The sequence below is a fragment of the Cydia splendana genome, chromosome 26 (genome assembly GCF_910591565.1).
Source record: "Cydia splendana chromosome 26, ilCydSple1.2, whole genome shotgun sequence".
Classification (NCBI taxonomy): Eukaryota; Metazoa; Arthropoda; class Insecta; order Lepidoptera; family Tortricidae; genus Cydia; species Cydia splendana.
The window spans coordinates 1,042,000-1,065,927 of record NC_085985.1 but is presented as its reverse complement, the minus strand read 5'-3'; the positions used below and the strand labels follow the sequence as shown (position 1 = coordinate 1,065,927).

General features: G+C 43.6%; 1 protein-coding gene across 1 annotated transcript in view; it reads left to right on the top strand.

Annotated features, from left to right (window-relative positions):
• LOC134803535 (uncharacterized) overlaps positions 1-23,491 on the top strand; it is a 51,334-nt gene extending 27,843 nt beyond the window's left edge. The window contains exons 23-52 of the mRNA XM_063776334.1: positions 146-292; positions 1,050-1,165; positions 2,364-2,450; positions 3,381-3,524; positions 4,526-4,998; positions 5,692-5,825; positions 6,403-6,485; positions 7,198-7,323; positions 8,987-9,174; positions 9,609-9,770; positions 10,197-10,290; positions 11,001-11,109; positions 11,287-11,538; positions 11,716-11,967; positions 12,145-12,396; positions 12,574-12,825; positions 12,860-13,111; positions 13,289-13,520; positions 13,575-13,585; positions 13,718-13,969; positions 14,147-14,398; positions 14,433-14,684; positions 14,862-15,113; positions 15,291-15,542; positions 15,863-16,114; positions 16,450-16,553; positions 17,924-18,064; positions 19,253-19,365; positions 21,525-21,686; positions 23,382-23,491. Coding sequence (XP_063632404.1) covers positions 146-292; positions 1,050-1,165; positions 2,364-2,450; positions 3,381-3,524; positions 4,526-4,998; positions 5,692-5,825; positions 6,403-6,485; positions 7,198-7,323; positions 8,987-9,174; positions 9,609-9,770; positions 10,197-10,290; positions 11,001-11,109; positions 11,287-11,538; positions 11,716-11,967; positions 12,145-12,396; positions 12,574-12,825; positions 12,860-13,111; positions 13,289-13,520; positions 13,575-13,585; positions 13,718-13,969; positions 14,147-14,398; positions 14,433-14,684; positions 14,862-15,113; positions 15,291-15,542; positions 15,863-16,114; positions 16,450-16,553; positions 17,924-18,064; positions 19,253-19,365; positions 21,525-21,686; positions 23,382-23,459 — 5,476 coding nt within the window. The 3' untranslated portion in view covers positions 23,460-23,491. The remainder of the gene's footprint in view (positions 1-145; positions 293-1,049; positions 1,166-2,363; positions 2,451-3,380; positions 3,525-4,525; positions 4,999-5,691; positions 5,826-6,402; positions 6,486-7,197; positions 7,324-8,986; positions 9,175-9,608; positions 9,771-10,196; positions 10,291-11,000; positions 11,110-11,286; positions 11,539-11,715; positions 11,968-12,144; positions 12,397-12,573; positions 12,826-12,859; positions 13,112-13,288; positions 13,521-13,574; positions 13,586-13,717; positions 13,970-14,146; positions 14,399-14,432; positions 14,685-14,861; positions 15,114-15,290; positions 15,543-15,862; positions 16,115-16,449; positions 16,554-17,923; positions 18,065-19,252; positions 19,366-21,524; positions 21,687-23,381) is intronic.
• The last annotated feature ends 437 nt before the right edge of the window (positions 23,492-23,928 follow it).

Sequence of the window (23,928 nt, the reverse complement as noted above, 5' to 3'; positions counted from 1 at the left end):
GGTTTTAAAGGGGGACGAAAATAGGATTATTTTTGTCCTACAACGCACGGTTGAGGAAATAACAGACCTATAATATCTCTATAATATATGTACGTAAAACTATTTGGGCCGCCGGTTAATAATAATACCGAGATTTTCCTTACAGATCATCATATTACAACTCGATTCATCTTAGCGAACGAGATGACAAGACTAGCAAGCTGTCCCGCTCGCACGAGTTGAGATGGTGCATGCGAGCGAACGAGATGGGCATACCGAACGTAGCGCTGCAATGCGTCGAGAGGTACGTAGAGTGAGTAAAGAGATATTTTAAAAACAATAAAAGTGAAAAAAACTGGACAAGTGCGAGTCGGACTCGCCCACCGAGGGTTCCTACTTTTTAGTATTTGATGTTATAGCGGCAACAGACATACATCATCTGTGTAAATTTCAACTGTCTAGCTAGCGAGTGAATCTAATTTAGAATCTTGAGCGTAGTAAAGGTACTCACAAGCGCACGAGAAGTAAATAACTTTGATCTCGTGTTGTATATACAACTTTTACCTCAGAAGTGAGAGCGTATGTGAAAAATAGATGCGGCCGTTTATGCTGCAAAAAACGTATATTTCGACACTCTCAAGGGAATCAAAATGTATAGGGTTGTTCCCGTTGACCTAGAACTATGAACTTTGGCAAGTAATATCGTCTTACACTACAAATACAGAAAAAAAACTCAAAACTAATAATTTGTGAAATAAAATATGTTAAATTTGTACGGAACCCTCGGTGGACGCGTCCGACTCGCACCTGTCCGGTTTTTAGGGTTCCGTACCCAAAGGGTAAAACGGGACCCTAAGACTCCGCTGTCCGTCCTTCCGTCCGTCTGTCACCAGGCTGTATCTCACGAACCGTGATAGCTAGACAGTTGAAATTTTCACAGATGATGTATTTCTGTTGCCGCTATAACAACAAATACTAAAAAGTACGGAACCCTCGGTGGACGAGTCCAACTCGCACTTGTCCAGTTTTTTAAATTGTGTCTGGTCTGAAATCTTAACTACTTATTGCAGAGACCTTAGCGGGGTCGAGACTCTGGCTTGGTTGAGACAGAAGCTACTAGCGCTCCGGCAAACGGCGCTAGAGCGGGAAAACTCGGAACTTTTGCGGGACGTCCTGAACAAAGCGGGTCTGTATCATTGGCTACTTTAATATGTATTAATTTCTCTCTAACGGAAACTCTCTAAAACTTCAAAAAGTGTCCGGTCCCTTGAGCGTCGCTATATAGTTTACACTGTATGTTATGTATAAACCATAGAGTATAAGTAAAGAAAGAGTGCTAACTCCATACATCAGTTTTCTTACCAAAACGCGAGTTATTTCGTAGTCGACATCTAACGTCAAGTAGTGGAACTATCAGTACCGCTACTTGACACCAGATGTCACAAGTGTCGCTACTGACGAAAAATGTACTGCTAAAACAATTTACAACTAATATTAAAAGCAGAAGGAGTTGAAAATAGAGTTCCGGTTAATCCTGTTATAATATTAGCTGAAAATTGTTGACGACGCTACATCTATTGTCAAATAGCAGTACTGATAAGTTCCGCTACTTGACGCTAGATGTCGACTACAAAATACCACGCGTTTTAGTGAGAAAACTGATGTATGGCGTTACCACTTTTTCTTTACTTATATATCGCTACGATTTAACTTCTCTATAACTTCAACAAGTGTCCGGTCCCTTGAGTGACGCTATATATAGTTTACACTGTATGTAGAAACAGTCTTAAATATGTACTTGTCCGTGAACGTATATTAACTCGAACACATATTAACTCACATTTATAGACGGGTCTATCGCGAATTTTATTACCTTTATTTACCGACTCTTTTTTTAAATATACCACATCGGTGGCAAACAAGCATACGGCCCGCTTGATGGTAAGCAGTCACCGTAGCCTATGGACGCCTGCAACTCCAGAGGTGTTACATGCGCGTTGCCGACCTTTTAAAAACCTGTACACTCCTTTTTTGAAGAACCCCATACTGTAGGCCCTCGGGAAAACCTCGGAAGGGAGCTCATTCCACAGCCGGAGCGTCCGCGGGAGGAAAAACACACACACACACACACACACACACGACATTATGTGTAGTGGGTGGTTTGAAAATGTGACGTGTACCCCAAATTTTTTCATACATTTTTCGTCGGGTGAGTTGCACAAATATATATCTGTTTTAACATTTGCTGGGACATCAGTTAGCCGCGACCACGACCAGTGAAACCTGTGTCGAAACGTCGGTAAATAAAGGTAATAAAATAAATTCGCGATAGGCCCGTCTATAAATGTGAGTTCAAACGTATGTATTTTTATTTTTTCTTTTAGAAAAGTACACTCCACAATTCCCGAGCGATCCTTCAGTGTGTATAGAAATGTACCATCTGACGCTGCTCCTTCGAAGCGATTTAAATTGTAAGTTCCAAAATAATAAGACCCAATAATTAGGGTTCCGTACCCAAAGGGTAAAAAAGAGACCCTATCACTAAGATTCCACTGTTCGTCTCTCTGTCTGTAACCAGCCTGTATCTCATTAACCGTGAGCTGGACAGTTGAAATATTCACAGATAATGTATTTCTGTTGCCGCTATAACAACAAATAATAAAAACAGAATATAATAAATATTTAAGTGGGGCTCCCATACAACAAACGCGACTTTTTTTTTGTCGTTTTTTGCGTAATGGTACGGAACCCTTCGTGCGCGAGTCCGACTCGCACTTGGCCAGTTTTTTTGTATGATAAATATTTTAATTTGAGTTAAGCAGAAACATTACTACGAGTATGTAAGCTATATCACTACATGCCTACGCCTTATAAAACAAAGTCCCCCGCCGCGTCTGTATGTTTGTGTGTTTGTATGTTTGCGATAAACTCGAAAACTACTGAACGGATTTTCATGCGGTTTTCACCTATCAATAGAGTGACTCTCGGGGAAGGTTTAGTTCTATAATTTGTTAAGGTTTTGTGTAACCCGTGCGAAGCCGGGGCGGGTGGCTTGTACTATACAAATTATCAACAACGTTTTCCATCACCGAAAAGCGACTGGTAAATATCAAATGATATTTCGTACATAAGTTCCGAAAAACTCTGTAGAAGGTAGAGAGGGAATAGAGAGTACTCTCTCAGGCGGGTGTTATGCCTGGGGACCGAAGTCCACTGAGAGTTGGTCGGAAATTATATATAGCAACTGATATTTAAAACTCCGTAAGCGCGATGTAGGTCTCTTACTAATTGCGTTCTAGCTCCCTAACGCCATCTGTTAGATTATCATGGCACGACGTAGCTAGAGGAGACGCCACAACTCCATTGGTACAGTAAGAGTTAAATGTTGATAAATGTTTCAGCGCTTCAGCACCACGATTTGCAGTCAATACTGGTGGCGGTCGACCGGTCGTCCTCACAGGTTGACTGGGGCACGTGCTCCAAAGAGGCCGTAAGCTCGGTTTTCGAAATAGCCGTGGGTCACTATGATAAAGTACTGGAAACAGGTAAGTGATAATAAGAAAACGAAAGAAAGAAAATAAGGTTCATAGAATTAAGCATTACTGTACGGAATAGTGTAAAAATAAGAAGTTACGTAGGGGTGTGAATTGAAGCCCGAAGCTGAAGGCGAGGGTTTAATTAACACGAGTTCGTAATTCCTGTACCGCCCGTGGCACACACGATGTTTTTCATCACACTTGTGAGGAAAAAGAAGGAAAAAATAAAACTTCTGCCTAATTTCGGACGTACATTACACCTCCAAGGTGAAATTAAGGATTTACGGACCGCATCGCCTAGCAAGTGTGATGAAATAGTACATTGTGTATTAAGGGCGGGAAATAAGAAATTACGAACGAGTGTCAATTTTAAGCCCGACGCGAAGCGAGGGCTTAAAATGTTCACGAGTTCGGAATTTCTTATTTCCCGCCCTTAATACACAATGTTTTTCATCACACTTGTAAGGAAAAAAAGGAGAATTAATAAAAACAAACTTCTGTATAAAACACTTTTCCGCCCTAGGGCGAAAAAAATCTTTTCCGAGCAAGTGTGATGAAAAACACTTATTTACACGTAGGGCTTGCGGGCGGGAAATTGAAATTTTCGCCCTAGGGCGGAAAAGTGTTTTATACAGAAGTTTGTTTTTATTAATTCTCCTTTTTTTCCTTACAAGTGTGATGAAAAACATTGTGTGTGCCACGGGCGGTAAAGAAATTCCGAACTCGTGAACATTTTAAGCCCTCGCTTCGCGTCGGGCTTAAAATTGACACTCGTTCGTAATTTCTTATTTCCCGCCCTTAATACACAATGTACTATTTCCGCCCTAGGGCGAAAAATTCAATTTCCCGCCCGCAAGCCCTACGTGTAAATACATCTTTTCCGAGCAAGTGTGATGAAAAAATACATTACCCTAGGTAGAAATATAGGATTTACGGACCTCATTATATTACACAATTCATTTCATTTCATAAAAAATAATTGTAACTTATAAATGGTTTATTCTAACCAGGTACAACAGACACGGAAAATGCTCTATCAAACATGTCTGCAGTGGTCTCTCGCGCGGCCGCTCTCAACACGCCCAGGACTGACATGTTGCTAGCTGTTCTACTGAACAGGCTGAACGGGTTCCAAGGACAACTAGACATTGAGACAGCACGAGATTTGTTAGAAAAGGTAAGATGCTCTATCAAACATGTCTGCAGTGGTATCTCGCGCGGCCCTCTCAACACGCCCAGGACTGACTTGTTGTTAGCTGTTCTGCTGAACAGGCTGAACGGGTTCCAAGGACAACTAGAAATTGAGACAGCACGAGATTTGTTAGAAAAGGTAAGATGCTCTATCAAACATGTCTGCAGTGGTATCTCGCGCGGCCCTCTCAACACGCCCAGGACTGACTTGTTGTTAGCTGTTCTGCTGAACAGGCTGAACGGGTTCCAAGGACAACTAGAAATTGAGACAGCACGAGATTTGTTAGAAAAGGTAACTTTCTGTAAAGTACATTAAAATAATTATCCGTCTTAAGTATTTTTACAAGCTTTCATTTTACTTGTATGTATGTATGTATGTAGCTATGTTTGTAAGTTTTAAATATTGCAATTTGCAAGTTAAATGCGACCCACTTTCCGGTTTCCGATTAAACTGAAAATTTGCATACATATGTAAGTCTGGTGACAATGCAATATTATGGTACCATATTTAGCTCATCTGATGATGGAGACAGGAGGCGGCCATAGGAACTCTGTGATAAAATAACGCAGCCTGTGTTTCGGTTTATTAGAACTGTTTCGATGAGTATTAGTTGCTTGTTGAAAGAAAAGTACAGTCAAGAAAACCTTGTATCATAAATTAAATTTTTGTCAAAAAACTCATTTAATGATTAAAATTAAACTCCCATTTCACTTCATATATAAATAAATAAATATTACGGGACATTTTTACACAAATTGACTAAGCCCCACGGTAAGCTCAAGAAGGCTTGTGTTGTGGGTACTCAGACATCGATATAAATACTTAGAAAAACAACCATGACTCAGGAACAAATATCTGTGTCATCACACAAATAAATGCCCTTACCGGGATTCGAACCCGGGACCATCGGCTACATAGGCAGAGTCACTACCCACTAGGCCAGAGTGGTCGTCGGTTTTTAATGCGATTGAATATTTTCCTCAGTTGGCTCCTATACTACCCGCTCTGGACGCGTTCTCCCTCGAGCTACTAGAGAAGAACACGTATAAGTTCCCACCAGAGGTCCAACGGACCTTAACCGCCATGTTGCCTAAGGATGCCAGCTTGGAGAAATACAGGTATACTCGTAGTATTTTATACAATCTCGATATAATAGAGAGCTTTCCAGTCCATTACGGTGTTTAGGCCACGAAGCTTGCTGAGGACGAATATTCATGCGGTTTTCACCTATCCATAGAGTGATTCTTGAAGAAGGTTTAGGTGTACAGTTTGTTAACCCGTGCCAAAGAGAATAGATAGTATAGAGGGGTCCTGTCATAGTAAATTTTGTAGTCACAGTAAATTTACTGCCATCTATCGACACACGACTAAAACTCAAAATGAAAACGTATAAAATTATCAAGAAATGTATATATATGGATAAATGATTTTATTATTTTTATATCATTTTGACCCATGTTCATTCACTGATATATATATGTTAAAATTGTTAAATATGAAACGGTGTCGTCACGCCATCTAGCCGAGCATAGGCCAAAGGTGTGTGCGCCATCTATCCGAGAATGACTTTTTCTTGATTTCCGAGGCACGTTTTTTCCTTAGACTTTATTCATCTTATACGAAGTTACATATGTCTTTGCCCGTGCGAAGCGGGGCGGGTCGGTAGTTTTAAATAAAATATATCTGTTTGTACAGGAGGTGCCTGCAGCTGGTCTGTGACCCCAACCACTTGCTGACACACTATTGTGAGGAGCTAGTGATTGCCGTGAGAAGCAAAGGTAATAGAGTCAGACCGTGAATAGTCTGCAGCGATTTTGATAGCCCACGCAGTGCAAGTGTCATTTTAAACGTCAAACTTCTATGAAATTATGACGTATAAATAACACACTGCGCGGGCTATCAAATCCGCTGCAAACTTTTCTTGGTGCGACTCTATAAATAAGTTAAGCAACAACAGTCTTATGTTGTTGAGATTAGAGTTTCCGGTCGGTGCTACATCTATAGTCACTTGACAGTACTACTACTGCTCCTTAAAGTACTGATAATTCCGCTACCCGATGCTAGATGTCGACTATTAAAATACTAATATTTTTGGTACCAAAACTGATGTATGGAATGAGCACTCTTGTCTTACTATATTTCTCTATGATATGGGTGACTAATAGACAATTAGACAGTAATAGCAAAGAGAATTTGAAATAGAGGCGGATTGTCAAAGTAAATTACAACGATTTTGTCAGTAGAAAAGGTGGCAAGTTTAAATAATGTACGCGGGATGAGTTGACTGGAGTATCCCTTATAGGGATAAATTCACCTTTGTACATTATATATATTTTGTTTCATTGTAATTTAACCTGTCTTATGTACAATAAAGTGTTTACATACATACATACTTTCCATACAAATTTTGAATTTCGCGTCCTTTTCTACTGACCTAATGGGTGTGGTTGAGTATATTTTATTTATTTATAGTTCTTATTCTTAATAAAGATGGCAGCCGTTGGAAGAGTACGTTGGACAGAATGAGAGAGAAGATATTTGATAACCCGTACGCCGGACCGAGCTACAACTTGCTCGACAAATACAAGGACGATTTGTATGGAATGTATGAATTCGGTGAGTATTGCATTTATATATCTATGAGATATTTTTAATTTTTTTATAGTAAGTACTTACACTTAAGGCCTGTGCACACCGGCTGCGTGTGCGTGACGTGCGCGTGCGACGCTGTAGTATACAGATCCTTATGAGAGACGGCACACCGCATGCGTGACGTGTGCGTGTGCGGCTCCAACATTTTAGCGCACGCGCACGTGCACGTCACGCAAGGCTGTGTGCACAGGCCTTTAGATCGAAGCGCTGGTGGCCTAGCGGTAAGAGCGTGCGACTTTCAATCCGGAGGTCGCGGGTTCAAACCCCGGCTCGTACCAATAAGTTTTTCGGAACATATGTACGAAATATCATTCGATATTTACCGGTTGCTTTTCGGTGAAGGAAAACATCGTGCGGAAACCGGACTAATCCCAATAAGGCCTAGTTTCCCCTCTGGGTTGGAAGGTCAGATGGCAGTCGCTTTCATAAAAACTAGTGCCTACGTCAATTCTTGGGATTCGTTGTCAAGCGGACCCCAGGCTCCCATGAGCCGTGACAAAAATGCCGGGACAACGCGAGGAAGAAGAAGTACACTTTAGATTCATAAAAATAATAGTACATTATTGTCGAGGCTCGGAAGTAGCTACTTGCAGGCTGAGGATTCGTTTTAATTGAATCCGAAGCCAGCAAGTAGCCTTCCAGCCGAGTCATATATAGTGCTTTTCTCAAAAATGGTGCAACAAATATAAATATAATAGGAATATTTTACAGAAGCAACGTTCTTACATATATATTTTCACAGAAAAAGTAGAAACAATTGAAAAAGTTTGCTTTGCCGCCTTTTTATTTTTTAAATTTTAAAATAGAAGTGTATTTTTCTGCCGAAAATACGCCAAGCTATTTGAGGCAGCTAAATAGTCGCGATACCAACATTATAATAATTATTACTAATCATCTGCCTTCATTTGATATGGCCATTTAAACTTTTAAAAAGTTTGGAACTCGACAAATAATGGAATTTGTATCCAACATTGCAGTCCCAAAATCGAGACTGCAATGTTTTTAACTTTTTAATTTTTGACTGACCATAAACTTCGCGACCAAATTTTTATACGGCAACGTCGACTTTGCCGTCCAGTTTTGAGAAAAAGTCATTTACTATGTAATTTGCATACAGTAATGCGTTTAAAGTCCGTCCACACTACTTGATTGGTTAGTAGCAGGGATGTTGCGGATGCAGATTTTTTGACATCCGCGGACGCGGATATTTAAAGGCTCACATCCGCGGATGCGGATGTCAAGATTAGGTACTTAAAAGACGTCAAAGTACACATTTTTAGTATTTTTTTTTATTAAAGAAAAAAACGAAACGTTTAGTGTTTGAGCAAGAATATAGGTGCGTTATATTTAATAAACATTAACTTGGCCGACTTTCCTGGATCTAGACGATTTCGTTATATATAATGACGAAATTACCTAGCACTTACGCCGCCGCTAAGACGTTCCTGTACCGACTTGTTCGACATCCGCATCCGCATTAAGCTCCGCATCGATTTTATGCGGATGCGGATTTTGAAAATAATGCGGAAGTTTCGCGGTTGCGGATGCGGATGGGAATATTCGCAACATCCCTGGTTAGTAGCAGTAGCATTAGCCAATATCTTCAAATATTCAAACTGATTCACAGAGCCAACATCTGAATTCGCTTCCCGCGCAGAAACCAAGCTAAAATCTATCGTCACGTCCATAAGAAGGGATCCTCAATCAACCCTGAGACTGTCGGACCTCTGCCCAACACTACTCAGACCTCTGGACGAGGGGGTCGAGAGGTGGTTCGGCTTGCGAGGGGTTAAGATCGTCAAGTTTTATGACAAGGTGAGTATATTATTGTCTGTCTGTACGAAGAGATCCTCAAGCTATTTTACGGCCCGGCCACAACATTGCGCGAGCGGCAGCGGTGGCGGCGGCAACCATGGGTGGGAACGAAAGGTCCAATAGTTGTGTCTCGCTCCAACCTATGGTAGTCGCCGCCGTCGGTCGCGCATAGTGGCCGGGCCGTTTGGGCCTATACTAACCACCCGTGGACCATGTGGTCGAAACTAAAAATAGACACTGTATATTTAAACAGTTAATTTGAAGTATGTAGTTACTTTCTGTTATTACTTATTAGGTACATAATGTACAGTTATCTAAAAAAAACAAATAATGGGACCACACTTGCTGAAGTTTAAATTTTAAAAGCGATTGTTGCCTAATTATTTTCTTTTCTTGGTTATTGATTTTTCAAAAATCTAACTTGTTTGGTCCAGGTGCAAGTATTCACGGACTCCATCCGCCGCCCCGTTGTCATATCCATGTTGCTGTCGTGTGGACGCACACATCGCGTCATACAGAAGACGGGCGAGCCGCTCGCACGCGACGCGGCGTCACAACGCGTCGCGAGCGTCGCGTCACGGGGGAGTGGTTATAGTGTGAGTCATACAGGTCATACTCTAGTACACGTTGGTGTCATATGGACGCGCGCATTGCGTCATACACAAGACGGGCGAGCCGCTCTCACGCGACGCGGCGTCACAACGCGTCGCCGCCGCCCTCAATGCTACCGCGTACACCGTAAGTATAGTCTGGCAAACCAATTTTGGCAGTATTCATTTCAATACAAAAATGAAGACGCACATTTGACCTGAGTACAGATGTAGTGCATAATTATTTTCCATCGTATTTTCACGGAAACGTACGAACATGTCTTGCTATTTCAGTCAGTCTTGGTACAAAAAGTACTGAGGTTGACTGAAGTAGCATGACAAATACGAACGTTTCCGAGAAAATACGATGGATACAGTTATACACTACATGTATAACTTGATTTTAAACTTTTTAACTATGTGTTTTGACAGGTGACGTTGCTGGACGAAGAAAGCGCCCTCATCGAGTTTCTAGAAGGCCACGAACGACTGAGGTCTATGATTGCTACCACTTGTAACTTAGATGGTACGTATGCTCTCATTGTAGATTGTGTCACAAGGGAGCAAAATGGCATATATACGGCGAGGGCGTACATTGAATCCTGAACGAAGTATTCGAAAGTAGAATCCTGAGTTGTGGGATTCAAGTGTTACGCCCAAAGTGGAAATAATTTTGCTACCATGTGTCACATACTACACATCACATATGAAGTTATTATGATGTTAACATATCATTTAAGCTAAAAAAATAATGTGCAAGAACAATTAAAAATAGTGTCCTAGATAGAAAAGTGATACTTTGACCCCTCCTAGCAGGGAGGAAAAAGCCCATTTACTAATGGGGTATTTGACTACTAGTCAAATCAGTTTCTTTTTTCGAACTGTCAAAACGATCTTGTTACTATGGAATTTATATGAAACACTAGCATGTGACGTCTTAATCAAATTACGTATTCTTTATAATTTTTACGGGTTTTAAAATAGAAATTGTTTCTAAAAATAACTGCTCTCTACGTTTCTCTATTAATATTCTGGTTAATTCATGTATGGTGTAAAATAATTTATTTTAAATACAGTCAAATACCCTATTGGTGATATGAAAAATATAGTCATTCCCACACGATGGCGTCTATCATTAGAGCTTATTGTTTTTGTTTTTTTTTAAATATTCGATAAAAATAATTTGATTTCTTCCGAGGTAGTTGGATAGTTGTAACGTTAAATGTTGCTCCACAGTGCTACACGGCGTGAGTCGCCCGGCCGACGCTCTCCTGGCGGAGTCGCCAGTAGCCAGCTTACAAGCGCACGAACAACTCTGCGCGAAGGTTCCCGCAACTGCTCTAAGGTAGATAGTTGTAACGTTGAATGTTGCTCCACAGTGCTACACGGCGTGAGTCGTCCGGCCGACGCTCTCCTGGCGGAGTCGCCAGTAGCCAGCTTACAAGCGCACGAACAACTCTGCGCGAAGGTTCCCGCAACTGCTCTAAGGTAGATAGTTGTAACGTTGAATGTTGCTCCACAGTGCTACACGGCGTGAGTCGTCCGGCCGACGCTCTCCTGGCGGAGTCGCCAGTAGCCAGCTTACAAGCGCACGAACAACTCTGCGCGAAGGTTCCCGCAACTGCTCTAAGGTAGATAGTTGTAACGTTGAATGTTGCTCCACAGTGCTACACGGCGTGAGTCGTCCGGCCGACGCTCTCCTGGCGGAGTCGCCAGTAGCCAGCTTACAAGCGCACGAACAACTCTGCGCGAAGGTTCCCGCAACTGCTCTAAGGTAGATAGTTGTAACGTTGAATGTTGCTCCACAGTGCTACACGGCGTGAGTCGTCCGGCCGACGCTCTCCTGGCGGAGTCGCCAGTAGCCAGCTTACAAGCGCACGAACAACTCTGCGCGAAGGTTCCCGCAACTGCTCTAAGGTAGATAGTTGTAACGTTGAATGTTGCTCCACAGTGCTACACGGCGTGAGTCGTCCGGCCGACGCTCTCCTGGCGGAGTCGCCAGTAGCCAGCTTACAAGCGCACGAACAACTCTGCGCGAAGGTTCCCGCAACTGCTCTAAGGTAGATAGTTGTAACGTTGAATGTTGCTCCACAGTGCTACACGGCGTGAGTCGTCCGGCCGACGCTCTCCTGGCGGAGTCGCCAGTAGCCAGCTTACAAGCGCACGAACAACTCTGCGCGAACGTTCCCGCAACTGCTCTAAGGTAGATAGTTGTAACGTTGAATGTTGCTCCACAGTGCTACACGGCGTGAGTCGTCCGGCCGACGCTCTCCTGGCGGAGTCGCCAGTAGCCAGCTTACAAGCGCACGAACAACTCTGCGCGAACGTTCCCGCCACTGCTCTAAGGTAGATAGTTGTAACGTTGAATGTTGCTCCACAGTGCTACACGGCGTGAGTCGTCCGGCCGACGCTCTCCTGGCGGAGTCGCCAGTAGCCAGCTTACAAGCGCACGAACAACTCTGCGCGAAGGTTCCCGCAACTGCTCTAAGGTAGATAGTTGTAACGTTGAATGTTGCTCCACAGTGCTACACGGCGTGAGTCGTCCGGCCGACGCTCTCCTGGCGGAGTCGCCAGTAGCCAGCTTACAAGCGCACGAACAACTCTGCGCGAAGGTTCCCGCAACTGCTCTAAGGTAGATAGTTGTAACGTTGAATGTTGCTCCACAGTGCTACACGGCGTGAGTCGTCCGGCCGACGCTCTCCTGGCGGAGTCGCCAGTAGCCAGCTTACAAGCGCACGAACAACTCTGCGCGAAGGTTCCCGCAACTGCTCTAAGGTAGATAGTTGTAACGTTGAATGTTGCTCCACAGTGCTACACGGCGTGAGTCGTCCGGCCGACGCTCTCCTGGCGGAGTCGCCAGTAGCCAGCTTACAAGCGCACGAACAACTCTGCGCGAAGGTTCCCGCAACTGCTCTAAGGTAGATAGTTGTAACGTTGAATGTTGCTCCACAGTGCTACACGGCGTGAGTCGCCCGGCCGACGCTCTCCTGGCGGAGTCGCCAGTAGCCAGCTTACAAGCGCACGAACAACTCTGCGCGAAGGTTCCCGCAACTGCTCTAAGGTAGATAGTTGTAACGTTGAATGTTGCTCCACAGTGCTACACGGCGTGAGTCGCCCGGCCGACGCTCTCCTGGCGGAGTCGCCAGTAGCCAGCTTACAAGCGCACGAACAACTCTGCGCGAAGGTTCCCGCCACTGCTCTAAGGTAGATAGTTGTAACGTTGAATGTTGCTCCACAGTGCTACACGGCGTGAGCCGCCCGGCCGACGCTCTCCTGGCGGAGTCGCCAGTAGCCAGCTTACAAGCGCACGAACAACTCTGCGCGAACGTTCCCGCCACTGCTCTAAGGTAGATAGTTGTAACGTTGAATGTTGCTCCACAGTGCTACACGGCGTGAGTCGTCCGGCCGACGCTCTCCTGGCGGAGTCGCCAGTAGCCAGCTTACAAGCGCACGAACAACTCTGCGCGAACGTTCCCGCAACTGCTCTAAGGTAGATAGTTGTAACGTTGAATGTTGCTCCACAGTGCTACACGGCGTGAGTCGCCCGGCCGACGCTCTCCTGGCGGAGTCGCCAGTAGCCAGCTTACAAGCGCACGAACAACTCTGCGCGAAGGTTCCCGCAACTGCTCTAAGGTAGATAGTTGTAACGTTGAATGTTGCTCCAAAGTGCTACACGGCGTGAGTCGCCCGGCCGACGCTCTCCTGGCGGAGTCGCCAGTAGCCAGCTTACAAGCGCACGAACAACTCTGCGCGAAGGTTCCCGCAACTGCTCTAAAGTAGATAGTTGTAACGTTGAATGTTGCTCCACAGTGCTACACGGCGTGAGTCGTCCGGCCGACGCTCTCCTGGCGGAGTCGCCAGTAGCCAGCTTACAAGCGCACGAACAACTCTGCGCGAAGGTTCCCGCAACTGCTCTAAGGTAGATAGTTGTAACGTTGAATGTTGCTCCACAGTGCTACACGGCGTGAGTCGCCCGGCCGACGCTCTCCTGGCGGAGTCGCCAGTAGCCAGCTTACAAGCGCACGAACAACTCTGCGCGAAGGTTCCCGCAACTGCTCTAAGGTAGATAGTTGTAACGTTGAATGTTGCTCCACAGTGCTACACGGCGTGAGTCGCCCGGCCGACGCTCTCCTGGCGGAGTCGCCAGTAGCCAGCTTACAAGCGCACGAACAACTCTGCGCGAACGTTCCCGCCACTGCTCTAAGGTAGATAGTTGTAACGTTGAATGTTGCTCCACAGTGCTACACGGCGTGAGTCGTCCGGCCGACGCTCTCCTGGCGGAGTCGCCAGTAGCCAGCTTACAAGCGCACGAACAACACTGCGCGAAGGTTCCCGCAACTGCTCTAAGGTAGATAGTTGTAACGTTGAATGTTGCTCCACAGTGCTACACGGCGTGAGTCGCCCGGCCGACGCTCTCCTGGCGGAGTCGCCAGTAGCCAGCTTACAAGCGCACGAACAACTCTGCGCGAAGGTTCCCGCAACTGCTCTAAGGTAGATAGTTGTAACGTTGAATGTTGCTCCACAGTGCTACACGGCGTGAGTCGTCCGGCCGACGCTCTCCTGGCGGAGTCGCCAGTAGCCAGCTTACAAGCGCACGAACAACTCTGCGCGAAGGTTCCCGCAACTGCTCTAAGGTAGATAGTTGTAACGTTGAATGTTGCTCCACAGTGCTACACGGCGTGAGTCGTCCGGCCGACGCTCTCCTGGCGGAGTCGCCAGTAGCCAGCTTACAAGCGCACGAACAACTCTGCGCGAAGGTTCCCGCAACTGCTCTAAGGTAGATAGTTGTAACGTTGAATGTTGCTCCACAGTGCTACACGGCGTGAGTCGTCCGGCCGACGCTCTCCTGGCGGAGTCGCCAGTAGCCAGCTTACAAGCGCACGAACAACTCTGCGCGAAGGTTCCCGCAACTGCTCTAAGGTAGATAGTTGTAACGTTGAATGTTGCTCCACAGTGCTACACGGCGTGAGTCGTCCGGCCGACGCTCTCCTGGCGGAGTCGCCAGTAGCCAGCTTACAAGCGCACGAACAACTCTGCGCGAAGGTTCCCGCAACTGCTCTAAGGTAGATAGTTGTAACGTTGAATGTTGCTCCACAGTGCTACACGGCGTGAGTCGTCCGGCCGACGCTCTCCTGGCGGAGTCGCCAGTAGCCAGCTTACAAGCGCACGAACAACTCTGCGCGAAGGTTCCCTCAACTGCTCTAAGGTAGATAGTTGTAACGTTGAATGTTGCTCCACAGTGCTACACGGCGTGAGTCGTCCGGCCGACGCTCTCCTGGCGGAGTCGCCAGTAGCCAGCTTACAAGCGCACGAACAACTCTGCGCGAACGTTCCCGCAACTGCTCTAAGGTAGATAGTTGTAACGTTGAATGTTGCTCCACAGTGCTACACGGCGTGAGTCGTCCGGCCGACGCTCTCCTGGCGGAGTCGCCAGTAGCCAGCTTACAAGCGCACGAACAACTCTGCGCGAAGGTTCCCGCAACTGCTCTAAGGTAGATAGTTGTAACGTTGAATGTTGCTCCACAGTGCTACACGGCGTGAGTCGTCCGGCCGACGCTCTCCTGGCGGAGTCGCCAGTAGCCAGCTTACAAGCGCACGAACAACTCTGCGCGAAGGTTCCCGCAACTGCTCTAAGGTAGATAGTTGTAACGTTGAATGTTGCTCCAAAGTGCTACACGGCGTGAGTCGTCCGGCCGACGCTCTCCTGGCGGAGTCGCCAGTAGCCAGCTTACAAGCGCACGAACAACTCTGCGCGAAGGTTCCCGCCACTGCTCTAAGGTAGATAGTTGTAACGTTGAATGTTGCTCCACAGTGCTACACGGCGTGAGTCGTCCGGCCGACGCTCTCCTGGCGGAGTCGCCAGTAGCCAGCTTACAAGCGCACGAACAACTCTGCGCGAAGGTTCCCGCAACTGCTCTAAGGTAGATAGTTGTAACGTTGAATGTTGCTCCACAGTGCTACACGGCGTGAGTCGTCCGGCCGACGCTCTCCTGGCGGAGTCGCCAGTAGCCAGCTTACAAGCGCACGAACAACTCTGCGCGAAGGTTCCCGCAACTGCTCTAAGGTAGATAGTTGTAACGTTGAATGTTGCTCCACAGTGCTACACGGCGTGAGTCGTCCGGCCGACGCTCTCCTGGCGGAGTCGCCAGTAGCCAGCTTACAAGCGCACGAACAACTCTGCGCGAACGTTCCCGCAACTGCTCTAAGGTAGATAGTTGTAACGTTGAATGTTGCTCCACAGTGCTACACGGCGTGAGTCGCCCGGCCGACGCTCTCCTGGCGGAGTCGCCAGTAGCCAGCTTACAAGCGCACGAACAACTCTGCGCGAAGGTTCCTGCAAACGCTCTAAGGTAACACTCACATAGTTTAACCGTACATTTTGTGACTTGAAAGACGCGGCAAATAAAAAAAACCGGCCAAATGCGACGGATCCTCGCCCTAAGATTTCCGTGATAGGGTAATTCTCCAGTAACTGGCCGCCCTGAACTAATAATGAATTCTATTCACCTATAAATAGAATTCATTTTAGTATAAGGTGGCCAGTTATTGAAACCTCATACTAAAATGAATTCTGTTTATAGGTGAATAGAATTTATTTTCAGTTTAGGGCGGCCAGGTACTAAAACCGGCCAGTTACTGGCGAATTGCCCTATACTTAACAAAAACAAAACAACATTTGTTCTAGATCTGCTATGGAACAGAGCAGTTCTTGTGTTCAAGACTTCATCTGGAAGAAACGTAACTTCACGGGCTCGCTCGCCGACATGACTCTTCTCACTTGGCTCTTGGGTGAGTATAATCAAAATTCTAATGACTAATAGTAACCACCTCTATGGAGGCATACATTAATCACGTCATACGTTTTTGACCCCCCTCCTCCATGGTGATACTTATGGCCACTTGCACCATCCCACTAACCCGGGGTTAACCGGTTAAACCTGGAGTTACCATGGTTACCAGTACAAATTGACACTGTGTTATTGGTTTAACCGGTTAACCCCGGATTAGTGGGATGGTGCAAGTGGCGCTTAGTGATATTTCACGGAGCCCACAATAAAAAAAAAATTACACGCCATATTTCCTTAGACCCCCCTCCCCCGATGGCGATCAGTCGTGTTTTTTTCAGACGCCCTCCCCCCCTTACTTCGTATGACGTGATTAATTGATGCCCTTATAATGGGACTGGCACCAATAATGGGATGATATAGTTAATAGAGAAATCCTGTAAAATAAGTATTTATCATTATTATATCTTTTGCTATAGTTCGTTTTTTAGCATTAGAAATAAGGTAAACAATCTTGTCGTCTTTTAATTGAAAAACGCATTTTAAAAATAAGTTACGGCAAATATGTAACAATTATGAATCTAATACATCATTTGTATTCTTCTGCTTTCATAACTCAGATGAATAATAGTTATTGATTTTTAAAAAGCGTTTTTCAATTAAATAAAGACATGTCAAGATCGCTTACCTTCTTTCAAGTTCTTTCTAATGCAAAAAAAAACGAACTATACCACTGTATAATATATTTTACACAACTTTTTTTTTACTTAAAAAGCCTGGTCACGGAATTACCATTAACATACATTTTGACTTCGTTCCAAACTTTAAAAACTGGACAAGTGCGAGTCGGACTCGCCCACCGAGGGTTCATTACTTTTTAGTATTTGTTGTTATAGCGGCAACTGAAATACATCATCTGTGAAAATTTCAACTGTCTAGCTCACGGTTCATGAGATACAGCCTGGTGACAGACAGACGGACAGTGGAGTCTTAGTAATAGGGTCCCGTTTTTACCCTTTGGCATAGAGAAATATAGTAAGACAAGAGTGCTCACTCCATACATCAGTTTTGGTACCAAAAAGACTATTATTTTTATAGTCGACATCTAGCATGGAGTAGCGGAATTATCAGCACTGCTTTTGACAATAGATGTAGCAGTACTGCTAATTCCGCTACTCCATGCTAGATGTCGACTATGAAAATAATAGTCTTTTTGGTACCAAAACTGATGTATGGAGTGAGCAATCTATGTATTTTTTACTCCATGCCTTTGGGTACGGAACCCTAAAAACGCGATTACTCAAAATGTTACTAAAGTTACTAGGCATGTTCTTTCCGTGTACCCTTCCAGTCCTTCAACCCTTTAATTACTAGGTCTGGGCGACCGTCACCTTCAAAATATCATGTGCTCCCGCGCCGGCATGGTGCGGGCTGTGGACTTCGGCGACGTGTGGCGCTGCTCTGAACTACCCGCCAGGCTTACAAGGAACCTGCTTGCAGTTTCAGATATTCAAGGTTTCTTTTACATGATTTGATAATGTCTTCTTAGATCCGTATTTTTAAAAAGAGGAAAGATTGTTTGGGTTGCGGGGTCCTAACGGGTGGTGTAGATCAGAATAAGACGAGTATCGTAGAATACTGTATATTGCGTGGTGCGATGGGGTTATGACACTTATAACTTACATGGTCGCCAGGCGTGGCTCACTCCGCGATTTCGTCGCTTTGCTACAGGTAGCTAAAAGTACATCCGTTCCACACCAATTTTGGGGAAAGCCATATCTGTCCTGATCGTAACAGACGCGTTTTGTTAGAGAGTGAGTCTTCTGTACCTAGTACTATTATTTATTCTGTGATGGTCGCTTATGTACGGGTACAGGAGCGTAGTCTGTGTTTCTATATCGAAGGCAGAGCAGAAGAGGCTAGAGCGAATGGTGCTGGAGTTTATATACGGCAATCGTTCACTCCTGAGCGGAGTGAACGGAATATCTCACTCGCACTAGCTCGACCAATCAGTGATCCGGTCTTCGAATGAAGGCCGGGTCAATGCAGTCAATATTTACATTTGTAGTTCATTGCAGCCAACATTTACATTGGAATTAAGGGCTAATTGTTTCCCAGCAATTATTGATATTATACCTAATTATGAAAGTATTTGGTTGTTTGTTCCCCCATAATGTTAAAACTGTCAAACAAATAATTGAAATTTAGCACACATAGTTTATAACATGCAAAAAAACACATAAGATGCATTTTATACTAAAATTTAACAACTTCAACTCGAACGATGAGGATAGTTTAGTCATTAGTGTATATTTTCGTCGCTTCAGCAGCGCGAATAACATGCTCGACTTGGATACGTAAATTTATATGCTATAAATTATATCGAAATTAGCTTTAAAAAAGTATTTTACAGTACATATGGTCCTATTTTCCCGCACTAGTGCGTAAAATAGCACTTTTCGGGCGTATGTCAAAAGTTTTAAGGGCCATATGCACCTACTGTAAAACGTTGTACGATACACGTGCGAATAGGTAATTCGCAACTCGTGTCGATCTAAAACACTCCATTCGGTCGTGTTTTAATTTATCGCCACTCGTTTCGAATTTCCTCTTTTCCGCACTTGTATCGTGGATTATTTTCTCACGCTGCGTTGTAGTTTCATTTGTTAAAGCGTCATATATTGTCTAATTGGTTTATTGCAGTACTAGAAGCACGTCTGCAGTCGTCGCTGTCAGCCATGCGGGGCTCCGCCCTCCTGCTTGAGGCCGCCATCCGCGTCGCTTTCCACTGGATGGAGCCCGAGATAGAAGACCAGGTACAATAGAATATATTACTGAACGAATATGTAGTGACAACAATTGAGAAAGGTATGTTGAGATGGTGTGGACACGTGGAAAGAATGAACCCAATTCAATTCTCCAAGATCATTGTTTTTACAACATGAAAGAATTATAAAAACATGATGACATGAAATATGTATTGATTTTTAATTTTTGTTTTCTTATTATTTGGCATAATTTTAACTTGACATTGTTCATAAATTAATGTAAATGTATTGTGTTTAACTGTATATAGCTAATTAATGTACTTTGTAAATACCGACATATATGAATGTTGTAGAATGTAGTTTTAAGAATAATTTGCATGCTGTCATGAGATAGCGGATTAAGGTGGATCATTACTAACCTAACGTTAAGATCTGTAACTAAACCTTTTTCTGCAAATAAATATGAATATATGAATGAAAGATGGCTAACAAAGAGAGTGTATAAGGGAGAAGTAGAAGCGGGATTTGGAAGGGGTAGACATTGGGGGACTTTCTCTGATCAAATCGGGGAAATCCTGAAGAAAGGCCAGGTCAAGAGCACCCTAGACCGGCGAGCGTGTATGAGGAATGTTATGAAAGTGAAGGAATCGAAAGAGGTATGTCAGGATCGTGGCAAGTGGAGATCCGTGGTCTCTGCCTACTCCTCCGGGAAATGTCTGATTGTATGTATATACTTATTACTTTAACGGTCTCCTAAAATTACGTTTAAAATAACACTCGCACTGTCTGGGCTATCAAAATCGCTGCCAACTCAGCTTGGTCTAACACTATGTGCATTTTATTTCACGCTCATACTGCAATGGGGTTGGCAACTGTTAAAGGTTCGCATAAATGTCGCCATCATAGCTAGCCCCTGTCTCTAGTTTTGTTCTATGATATTTGGCTTCCAGGCCATTAAATTCCAAAAAATAAACAAGAATTTGACACAATGGGGTTGCCAACTGTCAAAGGTTTGCATAGATGGCGCCATCATAGCTTACTTCTCTAGTTTTGTTTTATGAGATTTGTCTTATAAAGCGCTGGCATCCAGGCCATAAGGCCCCATTCCCACGACAGCTTAAAAAGCGTTGCGTTAAAACCCGACGTTGGCGCTTTTTTACCGTTTCCAATATTTGTGTTCATATGAACGCTTAAAAATCACTTGTGAGTCGTACTGCCACGTACGCATCTCAGCAAAGCCATACTTTATTTGCTATTACGACGTATTATTTGAATATAGCTTGAATATTTCAGGAATTTGTAAGCATAAGTTGACATTTTTAAGGTGAAACTAATAATAATCTTGACGATTGACACCAAAAATTGACACTTGACAGCCAACTGACAGCAGCGCCGGCGCTTTTTTAACGCTTGTGAGAACAGATACACGGAGTTCCGTATGCTCTATTCAATTTGAGGCCAACGCTCAACGCCGAAAATCGAACAGTGCTCGATAAAAAAGCGCCGCGCTTAAAAACCGCCTTCGTGTGAATACATACATGGTTATCCATTTGCGTCATTCAAACGCTTTTTTAACGCGCGTTGAAAAAGCTGCCGTGCGAACGGGGCCTAAACTTACTAAGAAAAAAACCAAGATTTTGACACAATTAGCCTCATGCATGAAGTTTATATTTGAACGAAATATTTTTTATTATACTTTTTATTCGGATGTTTGTTGCCGTTATATCACGTTACAAATGCATCTCCGTTGTTAAATTATCATTTCATTGCTTAAATAATAAGTAAAAAGTACAAAAATTTGCCCGCGAAAAGCTAGTGAGCGAAACGCAACGCCATTAGTCGAAACAACACTCGTTTCAACAAATTGTTAAGACCAACCAAGAGTGAAAGAGATGGCATTATGACCTGACTCGCCACTAAGTAGCAAACGTCAGTTGCGTTGTCGTCAGTTTTGACGAATTCGCGCCAAAAATGATGAGCGATTCAACCGCTCGAAATTTTCAACATTTTTAATATTTTTTAATAATACTATGGGAAGGTTTATAAATGTATTTTTATTTTTTCCGGTTTTCAAACGATGTAAATAATGATTTAAAAAATTAAAGAAAAGTCATGCATGAGGCTAATTCTAGGGATTGACATGGCAGCTATGCTGGCGCCATCTGTACAACACTTCAACCGGCCAACCGCACTCGTGCGTTTTTCAGATGCGGCACGTTCGCGGCATCCTCCGCGGCGAGGCGTCATCGTACGACGTGTGTCGTGACGTCACAGGCCGCTCCCAACACAAATACAAACAGAAATATATACAGCTCTTGGATCGCACGCTCGGAGACTCGCACAGGGACCTATATAGCGTCGAAGAACAAGTAAGATTATTTTGTAGATTAATTATTTATAATACATAAATGGATAAATTTAAAGAAAGATCTACCTCCTGTCCCGATCAGATCAGATCAGCTCGATGGTAATATAATATTGCATTGTCATCCAATTTACATATGTATGTAAATTTTCAACTTCAACGGAAACCGGAAAGTGGGTCAAATACAAACATATACAGATACACTTAGTGCATAATAGGGATGATGACACATGTTGAATTTTACAACAAAATCTAGTAAAATCTTCGAGCAACACCGGCTTCCGACACATCGGAAGGGAGGGGCCCAAGCGATATCTCACCGTACAAATCTTTCTGCCATTTTTCGCGGGGGGAAAGGTGCACACAGTCGCACTTCTCACACACTTACATACAAAATCCAATCTGTAATGACGACACAAATACATAAAAAATGACACACGTCAAAGACAAATCTTGCAAACCTCGATCTCTTTTTGTGTACGGACGAGTGACAAGTGTCACAACACGCACACTAACACATTTTCGTTGAAGTACGTAATTGTATTCTGAGAGATGAGAAGTCGGATTTGTCGCTCGACCGATCCGCAATTTGTACTGAGCGAGCAAAATCGATAAATCCAACAATTACATGAGACTAAAATATAATAATTGTGTTTGAATGTAATTAAACGTATGATATGTAAAAAAAATATTACATGTGAAATGTAACACTTTCTTTTTGTAAATTTGATGTCCCCGACCTCTTTTTATAACAAAAAACCGAGCAAACAGGCATTTTTGTGCAGCAGTGTTCACGCGCGCGTCTGGACTCGGTCTAGTGAAAAATCCAAGTGCAACTAGTTTTATTACCCGCGCTAGATTAGATTGACGCGCTAATATTGTACCTCGGCAGAGGGGAAATAGTGCGAATGCCGCCTCCCTTCCGTGTTGCTCGAAGAGTAAAATAGATGGCAAATGAGCAATTTATCACAATATTGTAAATATTAAAAAAATATATGTTAATACAAAAGTACAGCACCTGAAACTTTCAAAATTTTAGTTTTTTTTCAACTTCCAAAAACGACAAAAATAAGGATACTATTCGATTCCTCACATTTTATCCAAAAAAATATTGTACAGAAACTATATACATAAACGCAATATTTCACCGACAAAATCGCAATTTTCTTGTTTTGTTCATACCACTCATACTTCGAGATGGACTCTCTGTGACCTTGACGTCACGGTCACATATCGTTTTGTTCGGGGCGTTTCGCGAGTGAAGTACGACTGTCGGACTTTGACTATCATTTCTGACTTTTGTATTGCTTTAATGCAATGGGTCCCATATAGACATTTGATCCTAAAAACAAACCTGATCGATTGATACCATAAATGAAAATTAGTCATCTAGCCTATTATTTTCCATCGTTTATTTCCCGGAAACGTACGAACGTGTCTTGCTATTTCAGCCAGTCTCGGTACAAAAAGTACTGACGTTGATTGAAGTAGCATGACAAATACGAATGTTTCCGAGAAAGTACGATGGAAAACAATTATGCACTATTTACATCTGTAGTTACATACATTACAACTTAAATAAAATAAAAACTTGTAAAAAATCTTCTCTTGATAAATTTTGATTTCGTTGTAGACATCTATTTCAGTTTATAGCCTATAATTTCGTCATCATATTGTCAATCGATTCTGTATGTTGCAGATATCCTGCTTGTTGCGGCACTGTACGTCGCCGGAGCTCCTGAGCGTTGTCCGCGCCGGCTGGGAGCCCTGGGTCTAATCTTTACATACGTTGGAGTCCTAATGAGTCAGCAAACTTTTGAGAAGAGCCATAGACATTACTACATGTCTAGCACTTATCAGATTTTTTTGTAGAAAGTAGCTGAGTTTTGAGAGTAATACAAATCATGTCAAGACAATAATATAATGAATAAAGCAATAATAAAGCATATATATTTTTCATTTTTACAATTATTTAATATAAAATTTAAATAAATACACTTAACCATATAATTACTAGGTACTTCTTAAAACTCGTCTTTAACAATCAGTCTATTTTATTTGTTTTCACAAGCTTTTTGAAATTTTTTATTAAACATTGTGAATGTGTTCATAAGTCATTAACACTAATCCAAATGTGCAACTAAGTGCCCATTTGACCCTTTCAGTTAAAGAAGACTAATACATAAAAAACCGGTCAAGTGCGAGTCGAACTCGCGTCCCAAGGGTTCCGTACTGCACACATTTTC